At 37.2% G+C, this 24,864-nt stretch overlaps 3 protein-coding genes across 7 annotated transcripts in view; 1 reads left to right on the top strand and 2 right to left on the bottom strand.

Moving 5' to 3' along the window:
* The window catches only part of LOC127522954 (natural resistance-associated macrophage protein 2-like), a 30,107-nt gene extending 21,456 nt beyond the window's left edge, over window positions 1-8,651 (bottom strand). Inside the window, exons 1-3 of one of the 4 annotated variants that reach the window (XM_051913341.1) lie at window positions 8,373-8,651; window positions 5,857-5,976; window positions 4,053-4,159 (exon numbers count right to left, since the gene is read on the bottom strand). In XM_051913341.1, the coding sequence (XP_051769301.1) occupies window positions 4,053-4,159; window positions 5,857-5,890 (141 nt within the window). In that variant the 5' untranslated portion in view covers window positions 5,891-5,976; window positions 8,373-8,651. Of the gene's footprint in view, window positions 1-3,913; window positions 4,160-5,856; window positions 5,977-8,372 lie in introns of those variants that run through there. The other 3 variants (XM_051913340.1, XM_051913343.1, XM_051913342.1) reach the window with 3 other exon arrangements.
* Window positions 8,652-10,754: 2,103 nt separating this feature from the next.
* Window positions 10,755-14,210, top strand: mkrn2os.2 (MKRN2 opposite strand, tandem duplicate 2). Its single transcript, XM_051913366.1, has 4 exons — window positions 10,755-11,066; window positions 11,169-11,218; window positions 12,462-12,630; window positions 12,753-14,210. The coding sequence occupies exons 1-4, from the start codon at window positions 10,864-10,866 to the stop codon at window positions 13,006-13,008; spliced, it is 678 nt and encodes a 225-aa protein (XP_051769326.1). The 5' UTR covers window positions 10,755-10,863; the 3' UTR covers window positions 13,009-14,210.
* Window positions 14,211-14,438: 228 nt separating this feature from the next.
* On the bottom strand, window positions 14,439-24,864 carry tsen2 (TSEN2 tRNA splicing endonuclease subunit). Of its 2 annotated transcripts, none has more exons than XM_051913351.1 (11): window positions 24,555-24,864; window positions 24,392-24,458; window positions 22,732-22,771; window positions 22,136-22,637; window positions 19,357-19,431; window positions 18,675-18,725; window positions 18,454-18,592; window positions 16,429-16,465; window positions 16,025-16,136; window positions 14,730-14,813; window positions 14,439-14,647 (listed from the first exon to the last, which is right to left on the bottom strand). In XM_051913351.1, the coding sequence occupies exons 1-11, from the start codon at window positions 24,732-24,734 to the stop codon at window positions 14,588-14,590; spliced, it is 1,347 nt and encodes a 448-aa protein (XP_051769311.1). In that variant the 5' UTR covers window positions 24,735-24,864; the 3' UTR covers window positions 14,439-14,587. The 2 variants fall into 2 exon arrangements, with proteins under 2 accessions (XP_051769311.1, XP_051769310.1); XM_051913350.1 differs by having other exon boundaries at window positions 14,724-14,813; window positions 24,555-24,863.

Raw genomic sequence — 24,864 nt, 5'->3', positions numbered from 1 at the left:
ACAAGGTCACGATTGCTGATGCTTTAGTAAATGCTGATTCATATCCCTCTGAAGAACACATGACGAGTGTCCAGAGTTATGCTGTTTTCACAACACTTCCCATTTGTCTTTATTTTGAAAGTTTATTCAGAATCAGTTCCTCTTGTATAAGCTTAAAGAAACCAAGATGTTTTGAGTTTTGTGTTTTGAGACCAATTCCTGAGGAAGAATGTAGCACAATCTGGCAAAGCACTGTGTTCTTACCCATCACCCTTCACACATGTGACCGATAACAGATCCCTCACTCTCATGAAACTACACTGCCATAATCACACTAGGACTGACAATATCGGTTGATCGATCTGAATCGATTCTCATTTTGATAAACCAATACTGATTCTTAAATCCCAAGATCGATCTTTTCTGTCTTTGCTGTTTTACATTATTTGTAGCTCCTGCCATCCAATAATCACTGTAATCTCTGTGCTTTTGATATGAATCAAAGCTTCAGCTTTCAGATTCTGTCAGTTTCATCACTAAATTCAGTCAATAAATGTGTTTTTGTGTCTCTTTAATGTGTGACAGATCGCTGTAGCGTCTCAGTTGAACCGATCATTTCTTCCTCTTTACTACTAGTTACAGCACCAAATAAACATGAATGAACATCAGAAGGAATGTTGAAAGATACAGAACAACTGACTGAAATGAATCACATCTCATGTGATTGAACAATCAGTGTTTTAACCAAGGAAAGATGTTAGGCTGGAGGGCAATGTCACATAACATCACACTTACTTCAGAAAAGCCATTAAATGACTATAAACTTGATAGTCATCTAGAAAAAAACAACTCTAGAGAGGAACAATTTGATACATATATGCACTATATTACATGATCATTATTTTTTTTTTCTTAACCTGTTCATCAGTATTTGATGTATGTTTGAATAAATCCATCAAGAAGTTATTACACCCTTCATTTAATGTTTAATTGGAGTACAAACATAAATATCATTAAAGGGTTCACCCCAAAATGAAATTTCTGTCATTAATTACTCACCCTCATGTCGTTCCACACCCATAAGACTTTCGTTCAACTTCGAAATCTGATAGCTTATTGCCCTCCATTGACTGCCTTTGTGACGACCACTTTGACGCTTCAAAAAGTTCATAAAGAGATTGTAAAACTAATCCATATGAATTAAGCGGTTTAGTCCAAATTTTCTGAAGAGACTCGATTGCTTTTTATGATGAACAGATTTAATGTAGGCTTTCACTCACATGTAAACATTGATCAGTGAACATAAACAGAAGCTCAACCGAACCTGAATGACGCACAGGAACAAACCTCTTCCGGAAGCTCAAACGTGCTGCGTAACGCCTGTTTCACACATAATGGTACGCCTGAAAACTGGAAAATGCTGCCTCAGGTAGGAAAGCATCAAGGCACATCCAAATCCAAAGTTAGCTTCACTTCCTGTCTCCTGAGATACCTTCATTTGATCGATTTTTAAAGGCAGCATAGACGTTTCCTTCACTGCCTTTGATATCCCACAATCCTGTGCGTTCCATTTTGTGACAGTTGAGCTAAAAAAATAAAGATGGCATCTGGACGTTGCGTTTGCTGGTCAGCTTGTAAATGTACGTTTTTGACCAACATTTTCTATTATTGATGTCATGTCATTACTGTAGTAATTAAATATTTGTTTAGTTCTCGCCAGAGCTCGCGCTATTTTGTGGTAGATCATTAAACTCATAGACTGTAAAAAAATATGGACGTAGTGTCCGTGACGTCAACCGTAGGTTTCTGAAGAGCATTTTTGAAACCTAAAGCCGGCTGTTGCCATCTTGGCAGCGCGTCACTCCCGGATAACAGAAAATGGGCAATACAGACAATTTTTTGACATGCATCAATGTCCTCATATGCCGTTTTTCCACTGGCTGGTACGGCTCGGCTCGGCACAGCAAGGTACGGCTCGGCTCGCTGTACTTTCGGTTTGCTCTTCCACAGCAGTTAGTACCGCTTCAATGTGGGTGGGATTATAGACTTATCGTTATAGTTGTGCCACCTCTACCGCTGTGGATCAGCTCCTCGGCTACCAACGAAAGGAACGTCTGCACCTCGTCTACTGACCACAATACAGCCATTTCTTTTTTCAAGTTGCCTGCGACGGCCGTTTAAAGCAAGTCGTTTAAAAAAGTAGTGCGAACAAATGATACTGCTGTTACTATTTAAATCTAGTGGGTTTGGTGTCTCGTGTTTCAAGTCCAGTGATGCTGGTAGTGACGATTTTGTCTGATCAATCAGTGATCTGTAGTTTACACATCATATTTTAGTATTGGTATAGCTCGCTTGGAACCTGAACTGCCCTTAGGGACCGTGAATTGAAATTTTTACTTTTTTTGATCATTATTGACAGACTCCAGAAAATCTTGCTGCATTGGTTTGGTTCCGATCGGGCCAAAAACCTAGGACTAGTTCACAAAAGTAGGTTTTTATCCAAAATAGTTGGTCTTCAGCCAAGGATTCCAACGATATAAGACACTTAAGCTAACGCCTAATGGTTTAGGAGTTATGAGCAATTTCGTACTTTTGACTGGTGATGTTTTTTGATGACTTGGTGATGTTGTAGACGGTCTGAGTACTACCAGCCCTCAAATTTTCAAGTCTCTACGTCTTACGGTTTGGTCTGCCCGATCACTTTTAGGGGAGAATGCTGATCCTTGGAAATTTTAACAATTACAGTAGGGTTTCAGTGCTACACTCTTGAACCCCAAATAAAGCATTTCAGTCAAACGTACAAAGTCAGCACTCTAGTAAGCTACATCGGTAGTTAAATAGCCTAAATAAATAAGGAACTTTACTTTGCCCTTAGCCAAAACGATTTGCCACAGAACAAATTATAGATTCATGAGACCAAAGATCGCCCGTTTGCTATACAAAAGACGAATTATATCTCATGTTTAACCACTACCGAGAGAAGGATTAGCTGAGGTAAGGCTGTTCTCAGTTGGGTACATGAGCGCTGAGCGCCCGGTGATCGCCTGGATCTCACAACTCCGATCTCACAACTCTGACAACGTCAGATCAAATTTTCAAATAGCTGCTATCTTTATCAACAAATCACAGATGTGAGCTTTAAACCAGTACATTCTCACCTGAAAAACTCACACTTCGTGACATACTATCAGTATCAGTGCATTCAATTAATGTCGGAAACATTGTATTTACGAGTTGAACGCACATGAATGCCACCACAGTGTTGTAAATACGAGTGGGAAGCTCTGGATTTTCTTTAAGCCCTGATCTGATCTCAGTTATTTAGCAGGGACATTGTCAGGCTTTTCTATTTACAAAGAAGTAAGCTAATTGCCTCCACAAAATATGATAGCATTGTAATATAACAATATAATATGTAACGATAAAGTCAGAAAGCTCTAAGATTTTTTATCAAAAAGATCTTCATTTGTGTTCTGAAGAAGAACGAAAAAGTCTTACGAGTTTGAAATGACATGAGGGTGAGTAATTAATGACAGAATTTTCATTTTGTGGTGAACTAACCCTTTAAGTTAATATAAAAACTGCCTTATGTGCAATTTAAATTTTATATCTAAAAATAAATAGCAACTGAATTTGGACTCTGTTGTTAATTGTACCCTGTAATATTACAGTAACTGACAGGGTTTCTTTAGAGTTTACAGTTTCAGTTCAGAGAGATTTTATTCCTAATGAAAAAATGACATATATCAATACGTATCGCACCAGTATTCTCTGACAGAGAACAGAGAAGGCGGATAATAAATGTTGTCATAGAATTATTTCATATACATTTGCTATAAATAATAAAATACTGTTAAATGCCCAAAACTAATGATGGAAAGTTGGCTTATTGTTCTCAGGTCCATTCGGTACAAGCACAATTATTTAAAATTACCCAAGACCCGAGGCTGCTAACATCAGACCCGACCCGTGTCTGAGGCACTTGACAAAGTTTTGAACCCGAACCCAATAGGGTCGGACCTTGGCGTTTCGGATGGAAGTCCTGTGAAGACCTCTAGTCCACAACGCTCTACCTTTGCACTGTCATTATCAGGGATGGGAACCCTCTCATCGAAGTACGTGGAGACGGGCTGGTCCTGCGGAGACACCGGACTGTAGAGGGCAGGCTCCCGCTTGCTCTCTGAAACAAACACACATCACAGATTAGATAAAGACACAGTTAGAGTGTCAAATGCAGTGCAGTGGTTCAGAATGACTGAACCTTGAGACATGGCAGAAACACTCACGCTTCAGTCACATGAGCCTCGGACGAGGTTTTCAACACATGAACTCAAATTAAGACATCCTGCACAGTTAATGATCCACTTGACTGTAGTCAAGTATTTATTATCCAAAGATATCAGATCTCCTGTAATATAACAAACCTCCCATTTCCGTCCATGAATGACATTATCAAACCAAAAAATGCCCACACTTATTTTAGTGTTGGGAGTAATGCATTACAAGTAATCAGAATCAGAAAGAGCTTTATTTCCAAGTGTGCTTACACACACCTGGTACTGAAGCTTCCAGTGCACATAAACAACACAACAAGAAACACAGTAATAAAATTTAAGAATAAAATATAAAGTCATAATATACTTTTACATATTATGAACATATTTATAGTATTATGAATGATATGAATATATATACATCAACTGAGTTTAGAAAGATATTGTACTAAACAGTGGGAGAATCGCACTTACAGGCATATGCCTTGGGAAGTAATTAACAGTTCAAGAGGGAAAAGCCATGTGGGAAGAAACTGTTCCTGTGTCAGATATTCTAGTGCCTAGAGATCTAAAACACCGTCCTGACGGCAAGAGCTCAAACAGGTCGTGGCCGTGCTGAGTGTCGTCTGTGATGATTTTACCTGCCCTCTTCCTGCTAAAATCATCTGCATTATGTAAACAGATTATTTTGTAGATGTAACAATAAAGCATTACTTTATACATTTATACATTATTATTTCAGGTACTTTTTAAAAAAAGTAATACACCTTACTTTTTAATTAATTTCCTTAAACTGAAGGAAGAGAAACACAAGAACTACAACTGACTTCAGCCACCGCCTCAGATGAAATCAACTGTTTTGTTGAAAATGTTTGGTTACCATTGTGGTGATCAGTGTTTCCTTTAGTTGGGCAGGTTGACTTTGCTTTTTGTGTCAGTTTGTGGTTTTTGTAACAGTGTTTATTAAAGCACATACTAAGTTGCAAAAGAAACCATGAACAGAAACAATCAGATGAAAAAGTTTTAACAATCTTAAAGAAAAATTATTGACTAATCTCATAACTGATCAAAAGTAGTTATTTGATATTAATAGATGTTCACTAACAAAATTTTGTGGGCACAGATTTTCTTTTTTCAAAACACTGTTGGTTTTTTTTTTTCTTTAAATACACAGACACTCAGAATCAACATATTAATCTCAACAATGTTGACATACTTCATGCCACAATGCATCCTGGGAGCCACCATAGTATAAAACTCATGACTCCCAGCATGCATTGGGGCATGAAGTATGTCAACATTGTTGAGATTAATATGTTGATTCTGTATATCTTAGTCAATTTTTCTTTTAGATTGTTAACTTTTTCATCTGATCGTTTCTGTTCATGGTTTCTTTTGCAACGAAGTATGTGCTTTAATAAACACTGTTACAAAAACCACAAACTGACACAAAAAGCAAAGTCAACCTGCCCAACTAAAGGAAACACATAAATTTGCATATATGTGGTGGGAGGTTGGTAAAGCAAATATAAGAATCTTTTGTCAAAATTAGTTCACATTCTACTTCTATAGTGAACGCAGCAGGATGTGATGCGTGTCTTACCTTCCGGCACATCCTCATCCCGTTCAGTCTCCATGAGCTCCGAGTGTCTCCGTCAGACTGAAGGACAGAAAACACAGGCACATCATTGATGGACACGGGTTGCACACAAAGCTGCAGGAGCTACTCGAAAAAAACAAACAAAAAAAACAATTATACTCTGCAGAAATGAATGGTATAATAATGAGGCAGTAAGTGTTACATATGCTGTAGATCTGTGGCTCCCAACCTTTTGTCCTTAGAGCCTACAGAGCCTCTAAAGGGACGTGGTGGTGGAAAAAATTTGGGATGCTAGAACATTTTTTTTTTTTCAAAACTTTTGCGTTCCCTCGCAAAGATATCGTTGCGAGCTCGGACAAACACATGCTGTTTAATGTCCCGCTGGCTGGCAGTAGTGTTTCAGTCAGCTCCGTACGTTAATAATGCACATAAATAATGCGCGGCTCAGAGAGTTTGAACTTGTTGGACTAAAAAATCTAGAAATGCGGTCAGTGCTAAACGTTCAGTAAAGTTGGCAATATCACAGATTCGAACTTCTCGGATCAATAACTCGTGAGCTAAATGTTGTTAAAACATAAATGCTGCTATTCAAATCATAGTAACCTAGACAACGAGCTACAACAACCCAATTTTCCTCAAATGTACATTATAATATATAAATTGGTCACTATGAGCAGGCGGCGGAGAGACAAGTCAACGTAAGAGCCTCCCCTCCTTACATATAAGAAAACGCGAGCCCCCTGCTGTAAACAAAGCAGTGCTGCACTACTTTAAAAGGCATCATATGGAGGTTAGATGAAAAGAAAATGTCATTGAAACTTTTGTGAAGTCAGTCAGTTCCCTTCAGAAATGCATTCATATGAACCCCCACATCAATTCAACGTGCAGAATTTTCTTCCAGTATCCTGAGCATCACAACAGTGAGCTTGCTCTGCCTGGTACAGTATTTTCTACGCTCTGTCTTTAGCGTGTCCCGTCTCTGGCCTCTGTTAACGTCCTGTTTACAGACTTCCTAAAATTTCCACACAAATGACATTTTGGGAAATTATTTCAAATGGACTTTGTTTCCAAGTCCGGAACAGAGATCACCCGAAATAATGGTCGACTGACCATCAATCAGAACCGGCCAGTTCCGACTGATGGTCAATCTGTCAATTTTTTGTCGACCGGTCCATCTCTACTACTGGCAGCCCTTCACCTGGAGCTATAATGAGGAGAATACGCTCTTGTGTGAGGGAAAGAGTTCAGAAGAGAGTTCCACTGTTCTGTCCCTAGACTTTACAGAAAAATTACACTTGAAAAACACTTTAGGATTACAATTTTTTTTAATATATATTTTAAAATGAAACTATCAAATATATGATGTAAATGACATAAAAAAACAAATGCTGAATAAATATTATAAAATATTTAATGAAAGTAGAGGTCCCCTGGAGTTACCTTTAACAAAAATCTATTATTTTGAAATAAAAAAAAATCACACAGATGACATCACTTGACTTCCTTTTTTCTGTTTCCTGAAGGTCAATGAAGAAAGGCCAGTGGAAAGTCCACTATTTCTTTTCAGTTATCAGAAATTTTAATAAGAAAATCATAATTTCATATGAAGCTTTTAGTTGAAGTCACTGGTATGACCTACATTATTGTATTTGTAGAATACAAATGGATTAAACTACTTAATTTAGTGAATATACCATGACTGACAGCATGTGGTTTGATACCTTGCAGCAGCCACTGTGTAAAATGCATTTTTCATGAAAATTGTCACTGTTTTTTGTCTGTCACATTAAATAAAATGTGTCATATGTGACATGATAATAATTTTACATCCATTGAATTCTGCTACCTTAAGAATTAAGATTTAAAGGATTGCATCATTACTTGTTTTTTAAATGTTTTCATTGTTATAGCAAATACATGGTTGCGCAAATGAACTAACATCGTTCGATCACACTATAAACTAACCTGATTAAAATAAATAACACATAATCTTCTTATTTTTTTTGCATTATCATTATTTTTCTGTAACTATGACGGCATGTGCTGAAAAAATTGAGAAATAATATTTCATAAAAACGTTTAAAATTGCCAGAAATGTAAGGTAACACCAGTGACAAAAAAATGGTACATGCGGTCTTTAAATAAATGCACAAAAAAAATAAAAAAGCATTAAGCTGTGATTTATATGTATTCATAAAGTCAAAGTGTAATAATGTGGTTTAAATGTTAGAAAAAGAAATACATTTTAAGACATCTTGCCTATATATATATATATATATAGTTACAAAGTAACTAGTAACGAGCTACTCGAGTAGTTTTATCATTGGATACTTTTTTACTCTTACTCAAGTAACTATTAAGATTATTACTTTTACTTTTACTTTGAGTAAATATTTCTATAAGTACTTGTACTTTTACTTGAGTACAACTTGAGCTCTCTCTCTCTCTGTGTGTGTGTGTGTGTGTGTGTGTGTGTGTGTGTGTGTGTGTGTGTGAGAGAGAGCAAACAGTCTACTTACAGCTAAACCCAAGAGAAGATCACTGATCCAGACCAGCACTGCACGCCACAGTGTGTGATTTCATTCAACTGCTCTGTAGTGAAGGATTGTGGGACACGGAGGAAGCGCTCGTGACCTCGGCTGCTGTCATCTGTGAAAAGCAGCAAGAAGATCTGTGATGATCCCGATGGCACAGACACGCCCAGCGTCACACTCGAGCGCTGCGAGACAACAGACTCGAGTTTGAGAAGAATTCGCTCTCATAAGCACATGTTCGGTCACACTATATTTTAGGTGTCTTTTATACTTAACCCTTGTAATGAGGTCACATTAGTTTAATGCATTAACTAACATTAACCAACACAGTTGTTTACTGTTTGTTCATGTCAGCTCAGGTCCATTCAATGATATTAACAGATACAACTTTTGATTTTAGTAATGTATTAGTAAATGTTGAAATAAACATTAACATTAAGATTAATAAATGCTTTAGAAGAGTTGTTCATTGTTAGTTCATGTTCACTTTATTGTAAGGAGTTACAGTGAAATTTCTGTGCAAGTTTGCAGTTTTTGGTCCATCTTGGTCCATCTCCGTATTTTCCATATTCCTTGATTTTACAAAAAGAACAAAAACGATAAAGCTTAAAAATTAGGCATCATGTTTTGTCTCCACTGAAGCACATTGTATTCGGATCGCGAGATACTGCCAACAACAGCACGATTAAAAATGAGCCTGTTACTTCATTTCAAGCTGAGTGAAAAGTGCCATCATGTTCGATCACTGTTTTCTGTTCAATATCTGGTTCGTCCAAACTGTGAGATCAGGAAGCAAATATTGTGTGATGCTTCATAATATCTGCCTGGTTCATGAGCGTTCAGAGGAAGTGCAGATGTCTGATGCAAACACTCGTTTAGATTAAATCCCTGCTGAAGAGAGATGCTGACAAACACTTTCATAACTGGAAAAAATCACATGCATAAGAGTGTTTCCTTCATATTCTTAAAGGGACAGTTCACCCAAACACAAAAATGTTGTCATCATTTTCTCACCCTCAAGTTGTTCCAAACCTGTATGAGTTTCTTTCTTCTGTTGAACACAGAATGTGTCCAAAAGTGGGAATTATGGGATAACAGACACAGCAATGCATCATCATGTTCTATAAGATCATTAGCGTGATCCAGGGGATTAAAACGTACAATATATATTTCAGACCCAGTGAGTGATTTAGGCTACTATTAGGTCTGAAATATATATTGTATCGTTTTAATCCCCTGGATCACGCTACAAACATGATGATCTTAACTTTATTAATTATTATTTTATTAAACTATTAATAGTAAATATGTAAAGTTGCATAAAATGGAAATAATAAAGTAGGCTAACTACGTTACCTCAGATGTGTAATGATTGATTCCACAACTGATAATATAAAACATATATATGACAATACAACATTTACTGTAGGTGTCATAAAATTTACTGCATTTGAAAAATTTTCTATCGCGTTTCTGATTTGGCTGTGAGATTCGCCTGTTGTCCAGTTGGCATTTTCACCCCAAAATGGCTGCCGCGCTACCGAAGCGACACCTAGTGGCTGTTACCCAAAAAGCATCAGAGTTTCGCCTCTTGGGTTCCCCCCGGTGGCAGCGTAAGTGTAAGCCACCAGTGCCCCCTAGTGGCGGCTGGGTTTATTACACTATCCTCTCTTCCTTACAGTTTTGTGAGTTAACAGTGCCACAAATTATTAAACCACCTGGCTGTCAGTAAAACACATTAAACCGAGTTACTGCCTAAATAATATATTTTAATAATAAAAATAATATAAAATATAATATATAAAAATATACATATATATATATATATACATTTAAATACATTAAATTAGGCCTATATATTTAACTGACCTTTGATTTATTTTGCATATAATTCTACAGGTCAGATTCTGTTGCCTTTTTAAATGGAAAATGTTTAAAAGTGCAATTTACTGTGTAATGGCATTAATATTATAGTTGTACCATTTAACATTTACATTTCAATTGTAAGCAGTTGTTCTGGTATCACTGAAATACTGTTATAGTATTATTAATATTTTGAATAGTTTTTATTTGTATATTTTCCATTTTCATTTCAGTTCAAGTTTTAATAATTTAAAAAAAAAAATATAGTGTTGAAAAAGCACCAATAAAACTGGATCATCTTTATGTTTCAGTTGTTTTTGTCTATATACACTGTATATGTGTGTGTGTGTGTGTGTGTGTGTTTAAAGAAAGAATGATCTTTGACAAAAGGCACACGGCGCAACTCAAGCCTGTCCTCACGTGCGCGCTGATGAACATTAATGAAGTTGCCATGAAACAGACACCGCTGTTCCACAGGTGTGATGGTGTCAGCTGCAACCGGATCCACGCGACCCGCTGACGTCACCCTCCTGAAACACAACAGCCGCTCTCTCTCGACTCGGCAGTGCAGCACAGTCCGGTCCCATGAAGCGTCTGTCTATGTTCTCTCCCGATGGACAAGAGCGTGATCAAATTCAACCACTGTGACAAGGACATCTTTTGTTTTTTCGTCCCGGATCAGTGTCCTGAATGTGGCGTTAGTTTCAGCGGGAAGAGGCTGGAGGAAGCACCGGTCAGCATTCCGAACCCCTTCTCCAACGGACACAAAGTCCCGTGCGCTTTTCTTGTGGCGTCAACAGAAGACGATGTGCTCAGGTACGACCATTAAAATGCGCTAGATCTGATGGAAGTTCCTGTCGCTCTTAAAGAAGAGATTCATTTGAGCAGTTTCTTGGACTGATGCTGTGCTTCTTGCAGGGACTTTGATGGCCGCTCTGATCTACACACAGGAATTACTAACACCAGCGGTATGTCATTTTAACACGGAAAAAGTGCTACAGCAGAATATAAACATGTTTATTGGCAACAGGTGAAATATATTTTATCAGGTAATACATCTAACTTTTGCAGTAAATGTTTTTTTAAATATGGTTTTTACAGTAGAAAGGATGTTTGTTTTATTTAAATAGTTATTTATCGTACCGTCCGGCCTGAAACCGTCACTGTATTTATTTGACTAAAGTGAATTTCTTGTGCCCACACATTTTTAACAGGCAAAATTTACAGAAATTACTATTTGCCAGTTTATGTAGTTTTCTTATAATCAGGGTTATTATAGTTAACTAAATTGAAACTAAAACCATAAAAATTACTACTTGTTACCTAAAATAAAATACATTTAAAAAAAAAAAAAAAATTCTGCTTCTTGCCAAAGCAACATTTCTCAGTTTAAGTACTAAGATAACTACAACCCACGTAAAGATGATAATTCTGTAAATAACTGCAGTTGCAGGTTTCAAACAGAGATGGCGACAAAGAGGCAAAACTTACAGGACTGCAGCTTTAATGCCGATCAATAAATTGCACTTTTAAACATTTTGCATTTTAAAAAGTAACAGAATCTGACCTGCAGAATCATACCATCCAGTCTCACGGGAAAATGTAACTATTTCACTAGGTGGCGATTTTGTATGAATTCGTATGATGTGAATCGTACAAAAAACGGTCAGTTGTTTGAAAAACGGTAAGCAAGAAGGTCTGCCCTTAACACGCCGTTCACTGTTGCATAAGTAGATCGTACGAATTCGTATGAATTAGCTAACAATTTAACAAATCGTTATGAATTGCAATGAGATTGTATTGGAATTAAATTTTAGAATTTTAAATTTAAATAGGTAAATGCTTAAGAGTCTATGATTGGATCATTATTATGCAGATCCACCTCTTGAACAAAATAACATCACAACATTTATTTCCTTCAAGACGTGCATCAGTTTTTGGTCAAGATCTTGTACTGACAAAGCAAGAGGTGCGCACTGTGTAAAGTCTCCTCCAGCACATCCCAAAGACTTTCAGTGAATTTCCGGTCTGGACTGATTCTTGAACCTCTTCCCAACCATTCCTTCACAGGAATATGGCCATGATGTGTCTTCCTACATGGTTGTTTAGGAAATGAAAAGCTATGGCTCATGGCTGGGCAGGGTATATAAATTAAAATGCTTTTTTTGTCATTTAAATGTGTCAAAGCCATTTGTTCCGTTTGTAATACAGGAATAGTCTACAACTACACAAAGGCCGGTGTTCAGCGAGAGCATCAGGGGTGGGAGCGCTGCATATGCGTCCCGCTGGTCCAGCCCGACATGTTCAGTCTGATGAGCCAGTGGGATCAGTATCTGGAGAAGTTCTCCTCCGCTCAGATGTGGGACCCTCTGTGGCAAAGGTGAATACAAACATGTGCACAGAAAATTTAAACTCCTTTGATATTTTGCATCCAGCGCAATGACTTTCAGACGTCTTTAAGTGTGCAGAAGGTGTGAATCTGGTGAATTGTTTATTTTCCAGCTTTAATGAGGAAACGCACAACTGCTACAGCTACACGCTGATGTTCATCAACTGTGTGCTGGCCACGCAGTCCAAGCGAGGCCTGAGCAAAGACGAGTTCACGCAGTCGTTCGTCCTGCCTCGGATCAAAAGAGCTTCCAAGTACATGATGTTGTGCCGTGAGATTTCCCAGAATCACTTCTACATCGTCGACAGCCCGCGGAGAAACTCGCAAGAGAGTCCGAGCGAGGAGGACGAGGACAGCAAGAGCAACTGAGCCCAGGATCATCACTGACTTCCTGTTATTTAATCATTTATATATCTTGTATCAAGGTGAAATTTGATTGAATGATGCCTAAATGTGCCTGTTGATCTGTACTGTCATCAGCTGAAATGACACTTTTGTAAAGCTTCTGAAAGTCAGACATGTTTCGCTTCAGAAAACACTTGATACTTCAGAGACTGAATGTGACTCAAAGCCCGTTCACACCAAGAACGATAACGATAATATATCAGCGTCCACACCAGCGCACAAGATCGTTCTGTTGATTATAAACGCTGCAGATTTGGCATCTGTCGCTTTAAATGCTCGAGCTCTGAATCCCGCAGGATTCAGTCAATGTTTTTTTTATCGTTCATCAGCTGTGAATGTGATTCCAGCAGTTGTTACTCTGTGTCATTATCTTCTTTTAAATTTAGAACGATTTTTAAAATAACTTCATTATCATAGTTGGTGTGAATAGGCCTTTTGTCCAGAATTTTAATGTTCTGTTCACATTCATCTAAACATTTAAGCTGCTTTTCCACTGTCGGACCAAACCGTTCTCACTGCTGTTGTATGCTCGAATCTGATTGGATGACGAACGTTCTAAAGGCGTGCAGTTATTTTCAGGGAAATGCACGACTAAAGTAGTTCCAGGCAGATCTTGACCGAATTACAGTTCCATATCACTTCGCCAAATGATTTCAGTTTTTTCAAACAGCAAAAGAACCAAAACACACAGACCAAGCAAATAAATATGGTAAACAATAGGATAAAAACAACAAATTATTTCTAATGTTTTACCACAAAATTGTGTTTTATTATGTACGGAAAGCACATATAGTTGGACACACACACAGAAACATGTTTCAGTGCTGCTCTGATGATTTTATCAGTAAATCGTTTAACGACTTAAAATCTTTGTGACATTTCTCACTAGTGAGGTAATAACGCCGCTGTTCTTGAAGCAGATAAACTTAGTTTCTCTATCAGTAGAGACGCTGCTGCCGAACACTGTTGACTCAGGTAATTCACACACTTCATCTCTCTCTCTCTAATAACTGCATTATTCTGCTATCAATGACTCAAGCCTCCGTTACGAACTCTAAAATGATGTTTTGGAATTAGCAACAGAGGCTTGGGATTAGATGCATAAGAAATTAGTCCTACACACCATAGTGTTTTAAGTACAAAAACCTGACAAATGTCTTGAAACAACATCTGAACAGTGTCTTGAGGTGTGGTGACTGTAGTAAAAGCGGAATAATTAACTCTAGGCCGTTGAATTATTAGAAAATAATGCACACTGAGGTGTAACAGCCACCGCACGATTATTTTTCTAATAATTCAACGTCATCAGTTATTCCTTACTTAACCGTACCTTAACGTTCCTAGCACCTGACGGTGGAACAACGGCTTAAACATGAAACACAATGGACTACATCTTCTCTCCATATATTTATTGTCGAACACTGTTTGACTTTGTGTCTGGTCGTTGTTTAAACAATCTCTGCACATTATTAAAAAAAATAAATAGCAACTTAATTTTTTGAAGCAAAATAAACATGCAAGGAATGGAAAAAGGAATGCTGTCTTAAACTTCCTCCTGTTCTGTTCGCTCTCTTGAGGAGACCCATCTGCTCACCAGCACCTCCTGCAACACATGACACATGAATATCACAGATCCAGACGGGCACAGACAACTCTCGAAACACTCTCTGCTGTCACACCTGTACCGTGAACCGCTTCAGACAGTCTGGCGACGACAGCATGTCTTCTGTCAGATTAGATGGAGTGATGACGTAACAAAGCATCAGTTCCTGTACAGAAAACACAAGCATGTGTTACTCCAAATACTCAATTTACTTACTGCACTTTCTATAAATGAGGCCTATGACTCATTTCAGTAAAGTGTCAATGAAAGAAGGTGCTGAACCTTCATCATCCACCTCAGGAGGAAATGTTGTCATTTTGACAACCCTGTTTTCAAAATGGTGTTACCCTGATGATTTGCTCATTTTCTAGAAATAAACATTACATCGAAACTGAACAGAAAAAACAACAAAAAACAAACAAAAACAAAAAACATAATTAAATACAATGCCCTAAAATATCTCGGAAGAGTTTGGACCAAATGTTTACGGAGGAGGATTAGGGTTAAGCAATAATAAAACAAATAAAACCATCTTGAGATTAAAGTCATTAAATTCCAAGAAAAAAAGTTGAAATACAATGTTGAGAATAAAATCATTAAATGTCAAAATAAAAACGTGTTTCAAGAAAAAACAAGTTGAAATAAAATTGAGAATAAAGTCACTGTGTTTCGGCGAAAAGCATTACATTTCGAGAAAAAAAGTTGAAATACAACATTGAGAATAAAATTCAATTTTGAGAAAAAAATTTAAATTTAAATTTAATCTCGCATTATGATGACTTTAAACTCGAGATGGTTTTAATTGTTATTATTGCTCAACCCTAATCCTCTTCTGTAAATGTTGGTTTGTAGTTATAGATAAACAATTAATAATAATTAAAAAATGTATGGGTTTTATTGTTATAATGGTTTAAAATAATACATAAATATATATTAATAATCAAATAAAAAAAAATTAAAAAATTAGTAAAGTCAGTCGTGAACTATAGTGCACTCAAACGGTTTAACGTACAGCTAGCCGTGGATTATACCGCTTATACCATGATCATTTACCAGCATCGACAACTTAAAGCTGTTATTGATGTTTGCAGCTCAATATTTGACCGGAAGAGTAAAAATGACGGTTATTTTTGTCATTTACGGCTTGTTAGATCAAGCATTCTGCCCGCTCTGAATCAGACACAGAGATAAAGTACTTATTTATTTAACTTACTCAGGTGCAAAATTATATTGTAGGGTGGGGAACAAATGTAGACAAATGTAGAGTGGAGCTTGATTTTGTCTGTGGGGAATTGACCGGATGGTTGAGGTTTGCTATTGGTGGATCTCATGTGAGTGACAGGTTGCCCCGCCCTCGTCATGTAAGAAGCGTCGTACCTTTGAGACGTTACCGGTGGTTCTGCTGAGAGCGGCGAGAGACCTCCAGCTGAAGGGCCGCAGCGCAGCGCCTCTGAAACACGCGTCTGCTCTCTCCACCACCACCGAGTAGCTGAATACAGAATGAATCGGTCTCACTGAAATCATTTCAACGCAGTGAAGTAGTAACTCGAAGCATTTAAAGGCTAAAATCATATTAAAGCAGTAAAGTTGACGTGAAAACACACTGCATGAATTGGGTTCTGAATGCAGTTTCATGTTGAGGATTTATGATCTGCAAGTGACAAATTCATGGTTATTATCATTAAAACTAAAACTGTTAAAACACTTCTGAGAAAGCAGAGAGTTTCTGGACTATCTTGATGCAAAATCAATGCAGTGACTATTTTCAGCACATGACCAACCTCGCATGATAAAACGGTGGTCCTTTTCGGTAGAGCACTAGAAAACAGAGAAATAAAGGATCAGCATTAGAACAAATGAGAATCTGAGAGCTGAAAAATCACCAAACAAGATGCAACTCTATAGTGCTCTAGAAGCGAGAGTCATGTGTCAGCGCTTCTGATGACTCCTGAAGTTCACAGCCAAGACTCCGATGCCAAGGGTCGGAGTGCGAGGACAGCAGTGCTTACTACACCTGAATAATTCACCTGTCCTCCTCCAGTGTTACCGACACTACTTGGAAAATCTCTCTCACCCGCTGGAGTTAATTCAGGGTTCGGCCTAAATGTTTTAGAGGGTCACGCCATAAACTACTGCGTCATTACAAACTAGACAAGAAAACATGATGCGTGTCAATTTAAATAGGTTCTCACTGACAACTACATTAGAGCTTACATAGATTTTTATATTTCTGCAGAAAGTGCTTTAAGTTTCCATAAAAACTTGATGCGGTGTTGCATGACATGCAAAGCTTGATATTTTTTGGCTTCTTCTGAAATTATTTTCATTGATGTAGAAAAAGAATATATGAACTAGCCATATTTTGACTTAAATCTTATTAACAGTAATTAAGTAATTATGGTTACACTTTATTTTAAGCTGTCCATATTACAGTAATAATTACACAAATAAGTACTGAGTTATACAGTATATTAATAACATGTACTTCCTACAGGATTAAGATTAGTTTCTTGTAATTGTGCATAATTTACTCAAGGACACTGTAAAATAAAGTAATATAAATAAAAATAAAAAATACAATAAAGTTACCAACTTTTGTTAGTGTAAAGTGTTACCAGTTTTTTTTTTCTTTAAGTGTAGTGTTACCGATTTTTCTATAAAATGTAGTTACCAACTTATTTTTCTTTAAGTATAGTTACCAATTTTTTTCTTCAAGTTTAAATCAAGTGTTATTGTACCTTTTTTCTTCAAGTGTAGTATTACAAACCTTTTCTTTATAAGTGTAGTGTTACCAACTTATGTTGCTATAAAAGTTAAGTGTTACCAACTTTTTCTTTAAGTTTTAAGTGTTACCAACTTACCGATTTCAAAACACTGCTTCAGGAAGATTCGGAGAGTTATGAATCAGTGTGTCGAATCATGATTCGGATCGCGTGTCAAACCGCCAAACTGCTGAAATCACGTGACTTTGGCGCTCCGAACCGCTGATTCGACACGCTGATTCATAACGCTCCGAAGCTTCATGAAGCAGTGTTTTGAAATCGGCCATCACTATATAAGTCGTTATTTAGTTTTTTTGGCGCACCAAAAATATTCTCGTGGCTTTATAATATTAATATTGAACCACTGTACTCACATGAACTGATTTAAATATGTTTTTAGTACATTAATGGATCTTGAGAGAGGAAATGTCATTGCTGGCTATGGAGGCATCAGATTTCAACAAAAATATCTTAATTTGTGTTCCGAAGATGAACGAAGGTCTTACGGGTGTGGAAAGACATGAGGGTGAGTAATTAATGACATTATTTTCATTTTTGGTTGAAATAACCCTTTAAGTGTTACAAACTTTTTTCTTTAAGTGTAGCATTACCATTTTACTTTAAAAGTGGTTACAAACTTCTGTTTCATTAGGTGTAGTGTTACAAATGTATTTTTATTTAAAAGTGTAGTAAAATTTTTTCTTGAAGTGTAAATCAAGTGTTTGTTTGACAGTAAATTGTAACAAGCTTTTTCTTTAAATGTGTACTTACCCATTTGTAAAGTGTTACTAACTTCTTTTTCTTTAAAAGTGTAAAGTGTTACCACCTTTTTCAATAGAAATGCTGTATAAAAGCAATATCACACTCATATTCATACATCAAATGTTGTACATCACAAAAATGCTGAAACATACAAATTAAATTTAACCTAACTTTAAAAAGTAGAATTGCTTGCAACATTTATTATTAAAATGACCCTGCTTTGAAAAATCAGTTTGATGTAGTTCAGGCTTTCAGTTGAGATTTTGTGAGAAATATCCTTACTTAAGTCAGTTCCATATTTAATCCCAGACTTCGGCACCCAGCCTTTACTGCGGAAATAGTGATAGGCCGTGTAGGAGGTGGAGAAGTTGGGCTGCAGTGAACGAAACATCGTCCAAACCTGAGCGACTGACAGAGGTTCCTGTAGTAAACAGGACCAGACAGAAGCAATGAAGAAACTACACATTTATATGATGTACACAGTAAAGTCGGCAAACACTCACCCCGCTGTAATAAACTGACAAGCATCCAAGAGCATAAACCAGAAAGAAAGCCTGAGATACAAAAACAAGCATCTTGTTAGGAGACAAATTACCCTGCATCGCTTCTCAATTGATTTGCTTGGTTGCTAACAAGGTTATGTTAGGATGTCTCCTAAATCACACGGGCTTAGGTTCAAACCGACGATAGCTGTCTAAGACATGACACAGGGGAATGTCAGACAAAGGTAAAGCATACAGTGGGAATGATAAATAATCGATTAGAAAATATCACACATTCCTCAGAAACGCTTTGCTTAGACTCTAGGGTGTATTTAACTGGAGAATGATGGGAAGTTATTATATTAACGTGAAGGAGTGGTAATTTCAGTAAGCTGTTGTTGAGGGAGGTTGAATGAACACTTAACATTCAGAGAATAGAGTAGATAAGATATTCACAGCTCCAGTTCTGTTGTTTGGATTGGCTGTGTGCTGTGAAATCGCTCGACTACATCCAGCTGTAACAATAAAAGCTCTGCTAAAACACTGTTCACCCTATTTAACGCAAACCTGACAGATAAAAAGCAGGGGCACAAGACCACAGTGATGGAGGGCTGGGAAATAATTGCAGCAATATCCAATTTGCTGACAGACAGGATTTCTTGGATGATGCATCACACGGACAGCTTGACCTTCAGTCACTTACTTCTTCATAACTCAGTTGCAGGTACTCCATCATGGTGAACGGGTTGATTCTGCACACCAACTTCCCCCGCTGGTCCTGACACAGAAAGAGTCCATTACTAGCAGGTTCATTCTTAAAACTAAGACTGAAGAATATTTACAAAAGTGTCTTCAAAAACGTTCTTCTATTAAGCATGTATTTAATTCAGAAACACATGCATGAAGGCATCTTTTTGACATAGATATTTCCATTGTTCATAATTACTCGATATTATGACTTTTTGTGCTCTCAAAGGCCACAGAATACGGTTGTCAGTCCTGTATTCAAGTCACGTTCACATACAGTTCAGTGATTTACGGGAGCGACAACTGCATTCTATAACCCAGTGTTTCCCAACCGGGGTGCCGTGCAAAAAATACTTTAAAAATTGCTAAAATGTGTAATTTATGCCATCAATCTCTGACGTCTCCAGTCACACAAATTCATAATAAAAATGCATATCGAAAGAAAGGTTGGTCTAAATTCTGGCGTGGGATTGTGCATAACGTTCATTCCTGTGTCAACATCCAAAGTGCGCACACATAAAGCCGCCTCTCAAACAGCTTGTAAGTGACAGATTGATTTATTTTTTGTGGCTTGTTGCTCTTAATTGTTCAAATACACACAAAAATATTGTCACAATGTCCGTCTTGCTGAGTATTCACATAAACACAATCGGTTATATTCTAAGTGAACATAAACAGTTCAGAAAGAAAACATTATATTGGATCCGTGCGTCAGGTCTTAAAGTGACAGCAGCCTAATAAACCTGCTGTCTGTGTTTTTAATATTAATCAAACAACAAAAGACAAAGAAAAATGCTCTTAACTGAATAACTTTTGTAACTTCTCTATTTATCTGTACTTCATTTTTACAATGAAGACTATCCAAGGTTATTTTACATTTAGTTCTTTGCTTATGTTTGAAGCAATTTATTTCATTTGTATCTTTATTCTATTGTTTTTATTTGTGCTATTGTTATTAATTTGTTTATTTGTTCTTATTTTATTACTGACTGTTTACTTGTCTTTAAAAATTAAATTCATAGTTTGAAATCTTGTGCAGTTGGAACCAAATTACCCCACTGTAAAAACACAAATACATCGAGTGAGCAAACATTTAGGTGAGACAGTTGTAATGGTAATTGAGCAATGTTTATATATGAACAAAAGCCTAAATTAAAATCTGTCATCATATAAAGTGATCTCTTCAGAAGAAATCAAGCCTTTCAATGGATGGACAAAAAATTTGATAATATTAAAAATATCTGTATGACCATATATAAGGTGATTCTTCCCTGTGGTGTCGAATATCAATACTTAAAGGGGAAATATCATGAAAATCTGACTTTTTCAGTGTTTAAGTGCTATAATCGTGTCCCGGTGCATCTACCAACCCAGAAAACGTGAAAAAGCACAACCCAGTAACTTTGTTTTGGTAAGCATTTCTCTGCAAGCATGTGAAAAAACGAGCCACTCAGATTTCACTCCCTTTGTGATGTAGGAAGGGGATCTTATTATAATATTAACGCCCCTTAATCTGCATGTTTCCACCCACGGCGCCGCCATTTTGTTTTCACAAGTGACAACAGTGTACCAGTTCTAACGCCATGACAAAAGTTGGAGCAAAGCATGCTAACTGTTCTGTGGTTTGCTGCACAGACTATGTATAGTGGGCGTCCATATGGGATTTGCACAAAAGATTAACATGACGGCACATGAGTTGAATCAACTCCACAGCAACTACATAAATTTATCCACTAACCATTCAGAAACGTCTAAAAGTTGTAACTTCTTCCTGAGTCTCTCCATCAGTGTCGACTCCGGTTTGAACAATGTAAGGCTGAACACCGTTACTGACAATCCTCATTTTGGCTGCGTGAGATTCTCCAGCTTTGTTGTTGTTGAGCGACCGAAGCGCGAGCTGTTAAAGCTCCGCCCTCTTCTGGAAAGGGGGCGGGAGCAGTAGCTCATTTGCATTTAAAGGGACACACACAAAAACGGCGTGTTTTTGCTCACACCCAAATAGGGGCAAATTTGACAAGCTATAATAAATGATCTGTGGGGGATTTTGAGCTGAAACTTCACAGACACATTCTGGAGACACCAGAGACTTATATTACATCTTGTGAAAGGGGCGTTATAGGACCACTTTAATTTAGAAATACCAGTATGGTGACAACACTAGTGTAGGGTGTCACAAATTTTAGAAAACTTTCAAAGGGTGCCGTGACAGAAAAAATGTTGGGAAACACTGGTATAACCGAACTGACTCGCATTAATTTTCAGGACTCACAACCACGCTCTCAGAAAACCGGGTTAGGGTTACCGGAACCGGACTGACAGAGCTGCTCAAATGCGCGTCTACCGTGTGTTGTGGGCTTCGGTAACTTACAGTGAAGGAGATATGAGCTGTGTGTCGTCTGAAGGGTCTAGATCCGCTCACTACCCAGATATAAACACTGCTGTCGGTTAATGAAGATTTGACCGATTGATTGGACTCTTGCTGTGTCAAAAGTGATAAGACTATTTAGTCGCCATCTTTGATATTACTTGTTTAAAAAAGATTGTGTCAACACTTTTTTAGATCATTACCATTTCCATCAGCTACAAAAGTAAATGCTAAATCTGCTAAACTTATTTTTTTTGCAAAAAGATCCTTGGATGAAAATTTGTGACATTAGCATTATGACCTGAAATTGGTCTTCATTCTTGCATTTGTGGATTGTGAGTTATTCTTGTGCAAATCTAGTTTTATTTACCATTGAGAAGCTCCCCTCGGTAGAGTTTCGGTCATCATCATCATCATCTTCAGAAACCTCCACCAGCACATATTCATAGGCTTCTGATGGGTCTGTGCTGGGCACAATCCGCTCTGAACTCAGCTGGTTTTCATCAGGTCTACAGCCACAGTGAGCGATCCAGTCGTCGTGTCTTCTGCACTTCACGCTGGGCTTTGAGAGCTGGTCCAGCCGCTCTGGTTCTTGAGGATAGAGTTCAGCCAGAGGGTCATGAAGTGGGTTTCCTTGACGCTGAGGCCTTGCAGTATCAGTCTGATCCAGATTTAAATCCGCCTTACAAGACACATCATCCAATGAGCCGCCAACGCTATCAGCCTGAGATTTCATTGGTTCTTGACTCTGTTCGTCCTTGATATCAAGCTCCACTGGTTTTGTGAGTATCTGCAATGCATGATTGACAGACTCGTCGTCCAATCCTTGCATCACGAGAGCCGCCCGCGCCCAGCTGAGACGCTTCTGGTATCTGGCAGAAATTAAACCAACACCATTAAGCATCTAGTGCATACATGAGAATAACCACATACACAGCGCTTTAAAAGCTGTGCAAGATTACTTACTCTGACGAGGAGATCACAGGCACACATCTGTCTCCAACGTCTAAAAAAAAAAAAAAAACATGAAAAAGTCATGGTCATATAAAATGTTCAGATGTTTATGGGTCATTCTACAAAATTGGTGCAATCTGCTGTCCCACAACCAAAAAACACATTTAAAAAGCATTTAAGTATTCAAATTCTAGATGTTTACTAAGATCCTTCTATTATCTATTGAATCCCACAATAATATTTAAAATATCAGTAAGATTAATATATATAAAATCATCATTTATTGGGTACTTTCAGTTGAGAGGAGTCTGTCCCGAACCCTAACCCCTAAATTTCAACTTCTGAAAATACTGAAATAATGTTTGCAATTTTTTCCATTGTAGATGTTCTTTTAAAAAGTGATGTTAAAAAAAAAAATATATATTTTTAAATCATGAAACTTTATGTAAAACAAACGTATCCCTCATGTTCATGTCACTACCGAAACAGTGTGTGTTTTTCATTGTCTGAGACTGATTTTAACACACTTCTACATTTCTGATCAGGAAATATTCCTGTGTTCCTCCCTCTCATCGCCTCTCTTTCACAGTAGATAGCTCCATCATTCTGAGCTAAATGTGTTTAGAAGCCTGAAAATCTGTGTGGAACTTTAAGAACGTCACTAACAAACACCTTTTTCTGCAATTAAGCAAACTTTTTTAGGGTGTTATTTCATAAAATGTAGTTTTTATGTGTGTACAACTGTTCAGAACTGTGCTAGCTAACCATGTGCTGATTAGCATCTTTGAGCGGCTCAAAAGAGTCTAAAATTGTCACTACCGACATAATTGTTTTAGTAGTGACAAAAAGGAATCACAATCGTTTATTTGGGGGAAATAAACAACATTTTATTACAGTTATGCAAATCATTAGTGTTTTAGTATGTTTTAGCATGAGAGTTAAATCCTGTAATGTGATGTGGTCACTACCAACACATTACTGTCACTACCGAAAATGTGCAGTCACGACCGAAACATGGATGTTTTGTCAAAAATAAAGTATATTGAATTATTAACTAAGATGTTATTATAGTGTTTGGATCAATGTATATTCAAACTAATGAATCCTTCACTTTGAAATCAGTGTGATAAACTTTATGACTTTTACAAAGAAAGACTGGATTCAAAATGCAGCAATGTCATAAATTACACTTGAAATATTGTTAAAATTGTAATTGTTATTGATTTACCTCTGAAAACTTTTTTAAAAAATAGCAAAAAATACACTTACGATGTAAAGAAAATCTTAATAGGTCAATGTGACCCTTCTTATTAAATTATTTATTATTGTGTTTCGGTAGTGACAAATTTGGGGAGAGGAAAAATATTCCAAAACTTTCTGGAAAAAAGTTTGCAGATCAATATTTATGTGTGAATAAAAGCCTACATTAAATCTGTTTATCATGTAAATGACTTTCAATTGAGGGACAGAAATCTCTCAAATTTCATTAAAAAATATCTTCATTTATGTTTCCAATATGAACAAAAATCTTATGGATTGTAACGACATGAGGGTGAGAAAATTATGACAGAATTTTAATTTTTGGGTGAATTTTCACTTTAAATGAGCAATAAACAGGATTTAATGCTTCCAACAGCAACAACAACGATAAACGCTGTCAATCGATACCTACATTTCCATTGTTGAGAGATCACGTGCTCAGGTCTGGATCTCGAGAACACTCCTTTCCCAAAGTAACCCTTCAAGAACGAAACACATTACAGTCCATTGGTTTAAAATGGCTAATTTAACATGGCATAACCCAAAAACACGGTATCACCACGGTACAGTCTCACCCTCTCATATAGTGTCTGTATGTGTGCAGGATTTGTGACTATGACTTGATGACTGATGATTTCTGCTCTGTAAATGATGTGATCCTCATCCTCTGAGCTCCATGAGACGGGCAGAGGAGCTTCAAAACACTCATAAACCTTCGCCCGCCGTTTAGGCGCTTGAAACACGGCTTCAGTCATGGAGGACAGGTTAGTCAGATCACATAAACACCATCATGCAGCTTTCCAGAGTCCGTCACATGAAGTTTCAAGCGCATGTTCGCTCACAGCACTGCGAGCTGCGGTGTTACAGCAAATACCGTCCGTGGCG

This window comes from Ctenopharyngodon idella, chromosome 11 (assembly GCF_019924925.1).
Source record: "Ctenopharyngodon idella isolate HZGC_01 chromosome 11, HZGC01, whole genome shotgun sequence".
NCBI classification, from domain to species: Eukaryota; Metazoa; Chordata; class Actinopteri; order Cypriniformes; family Xenocyprididae; genus Ctenopharyngodon; species Ctenopharyngodon idella.
Note: the sequence above shows the minus strand (reverse complement) of the source record. Positions and strands in the feature narration are given on the sequence as shown.

Coding starts and splice junctions, on each gene's coding strand:
- tsen2 (XM_051913350.1), bottom strand. CDS start 24,734: ATGACTGAAGCCGTGTTTCAAGCGCCTAAACGGCGGGCGAAGGTTTAT. Junction 22,772..24,391: donor GATCTCTCAACAATGGAAAT/GTAGGTATCGAT, acceptor TTTTTTTTTTAG/ACGTTGGAGACAGATGTGTG. Junction 14,814..16,024: donor CCACCGGTAACGTCTCAAAG/GTACGACGCTTC, acceptor TTTTCTGTACAG/GAACTGATGCTTTGTTACGT.
- mkrn2os.2 (XM_051913366.1), top strand. CDS start 10,864: ATGGACAAGAGCGTGATCAAATTCAACCACTGTGACAAGGACATCTTT. Junction 11,067..11,168: donor ACAGAAGACGATGTGCTCAG/GTACGACCATTA, acceptor TGCTTCTTGCAG/GGACTTTGATGGCCGCTCTG. Junction 12,631..12,752: donor TGGGACCCTCTGTGGCAAAG/GTGAATACAAAC, acceptor TTTATTTTCCAG/CTTTAATGAGGAAACGCACA.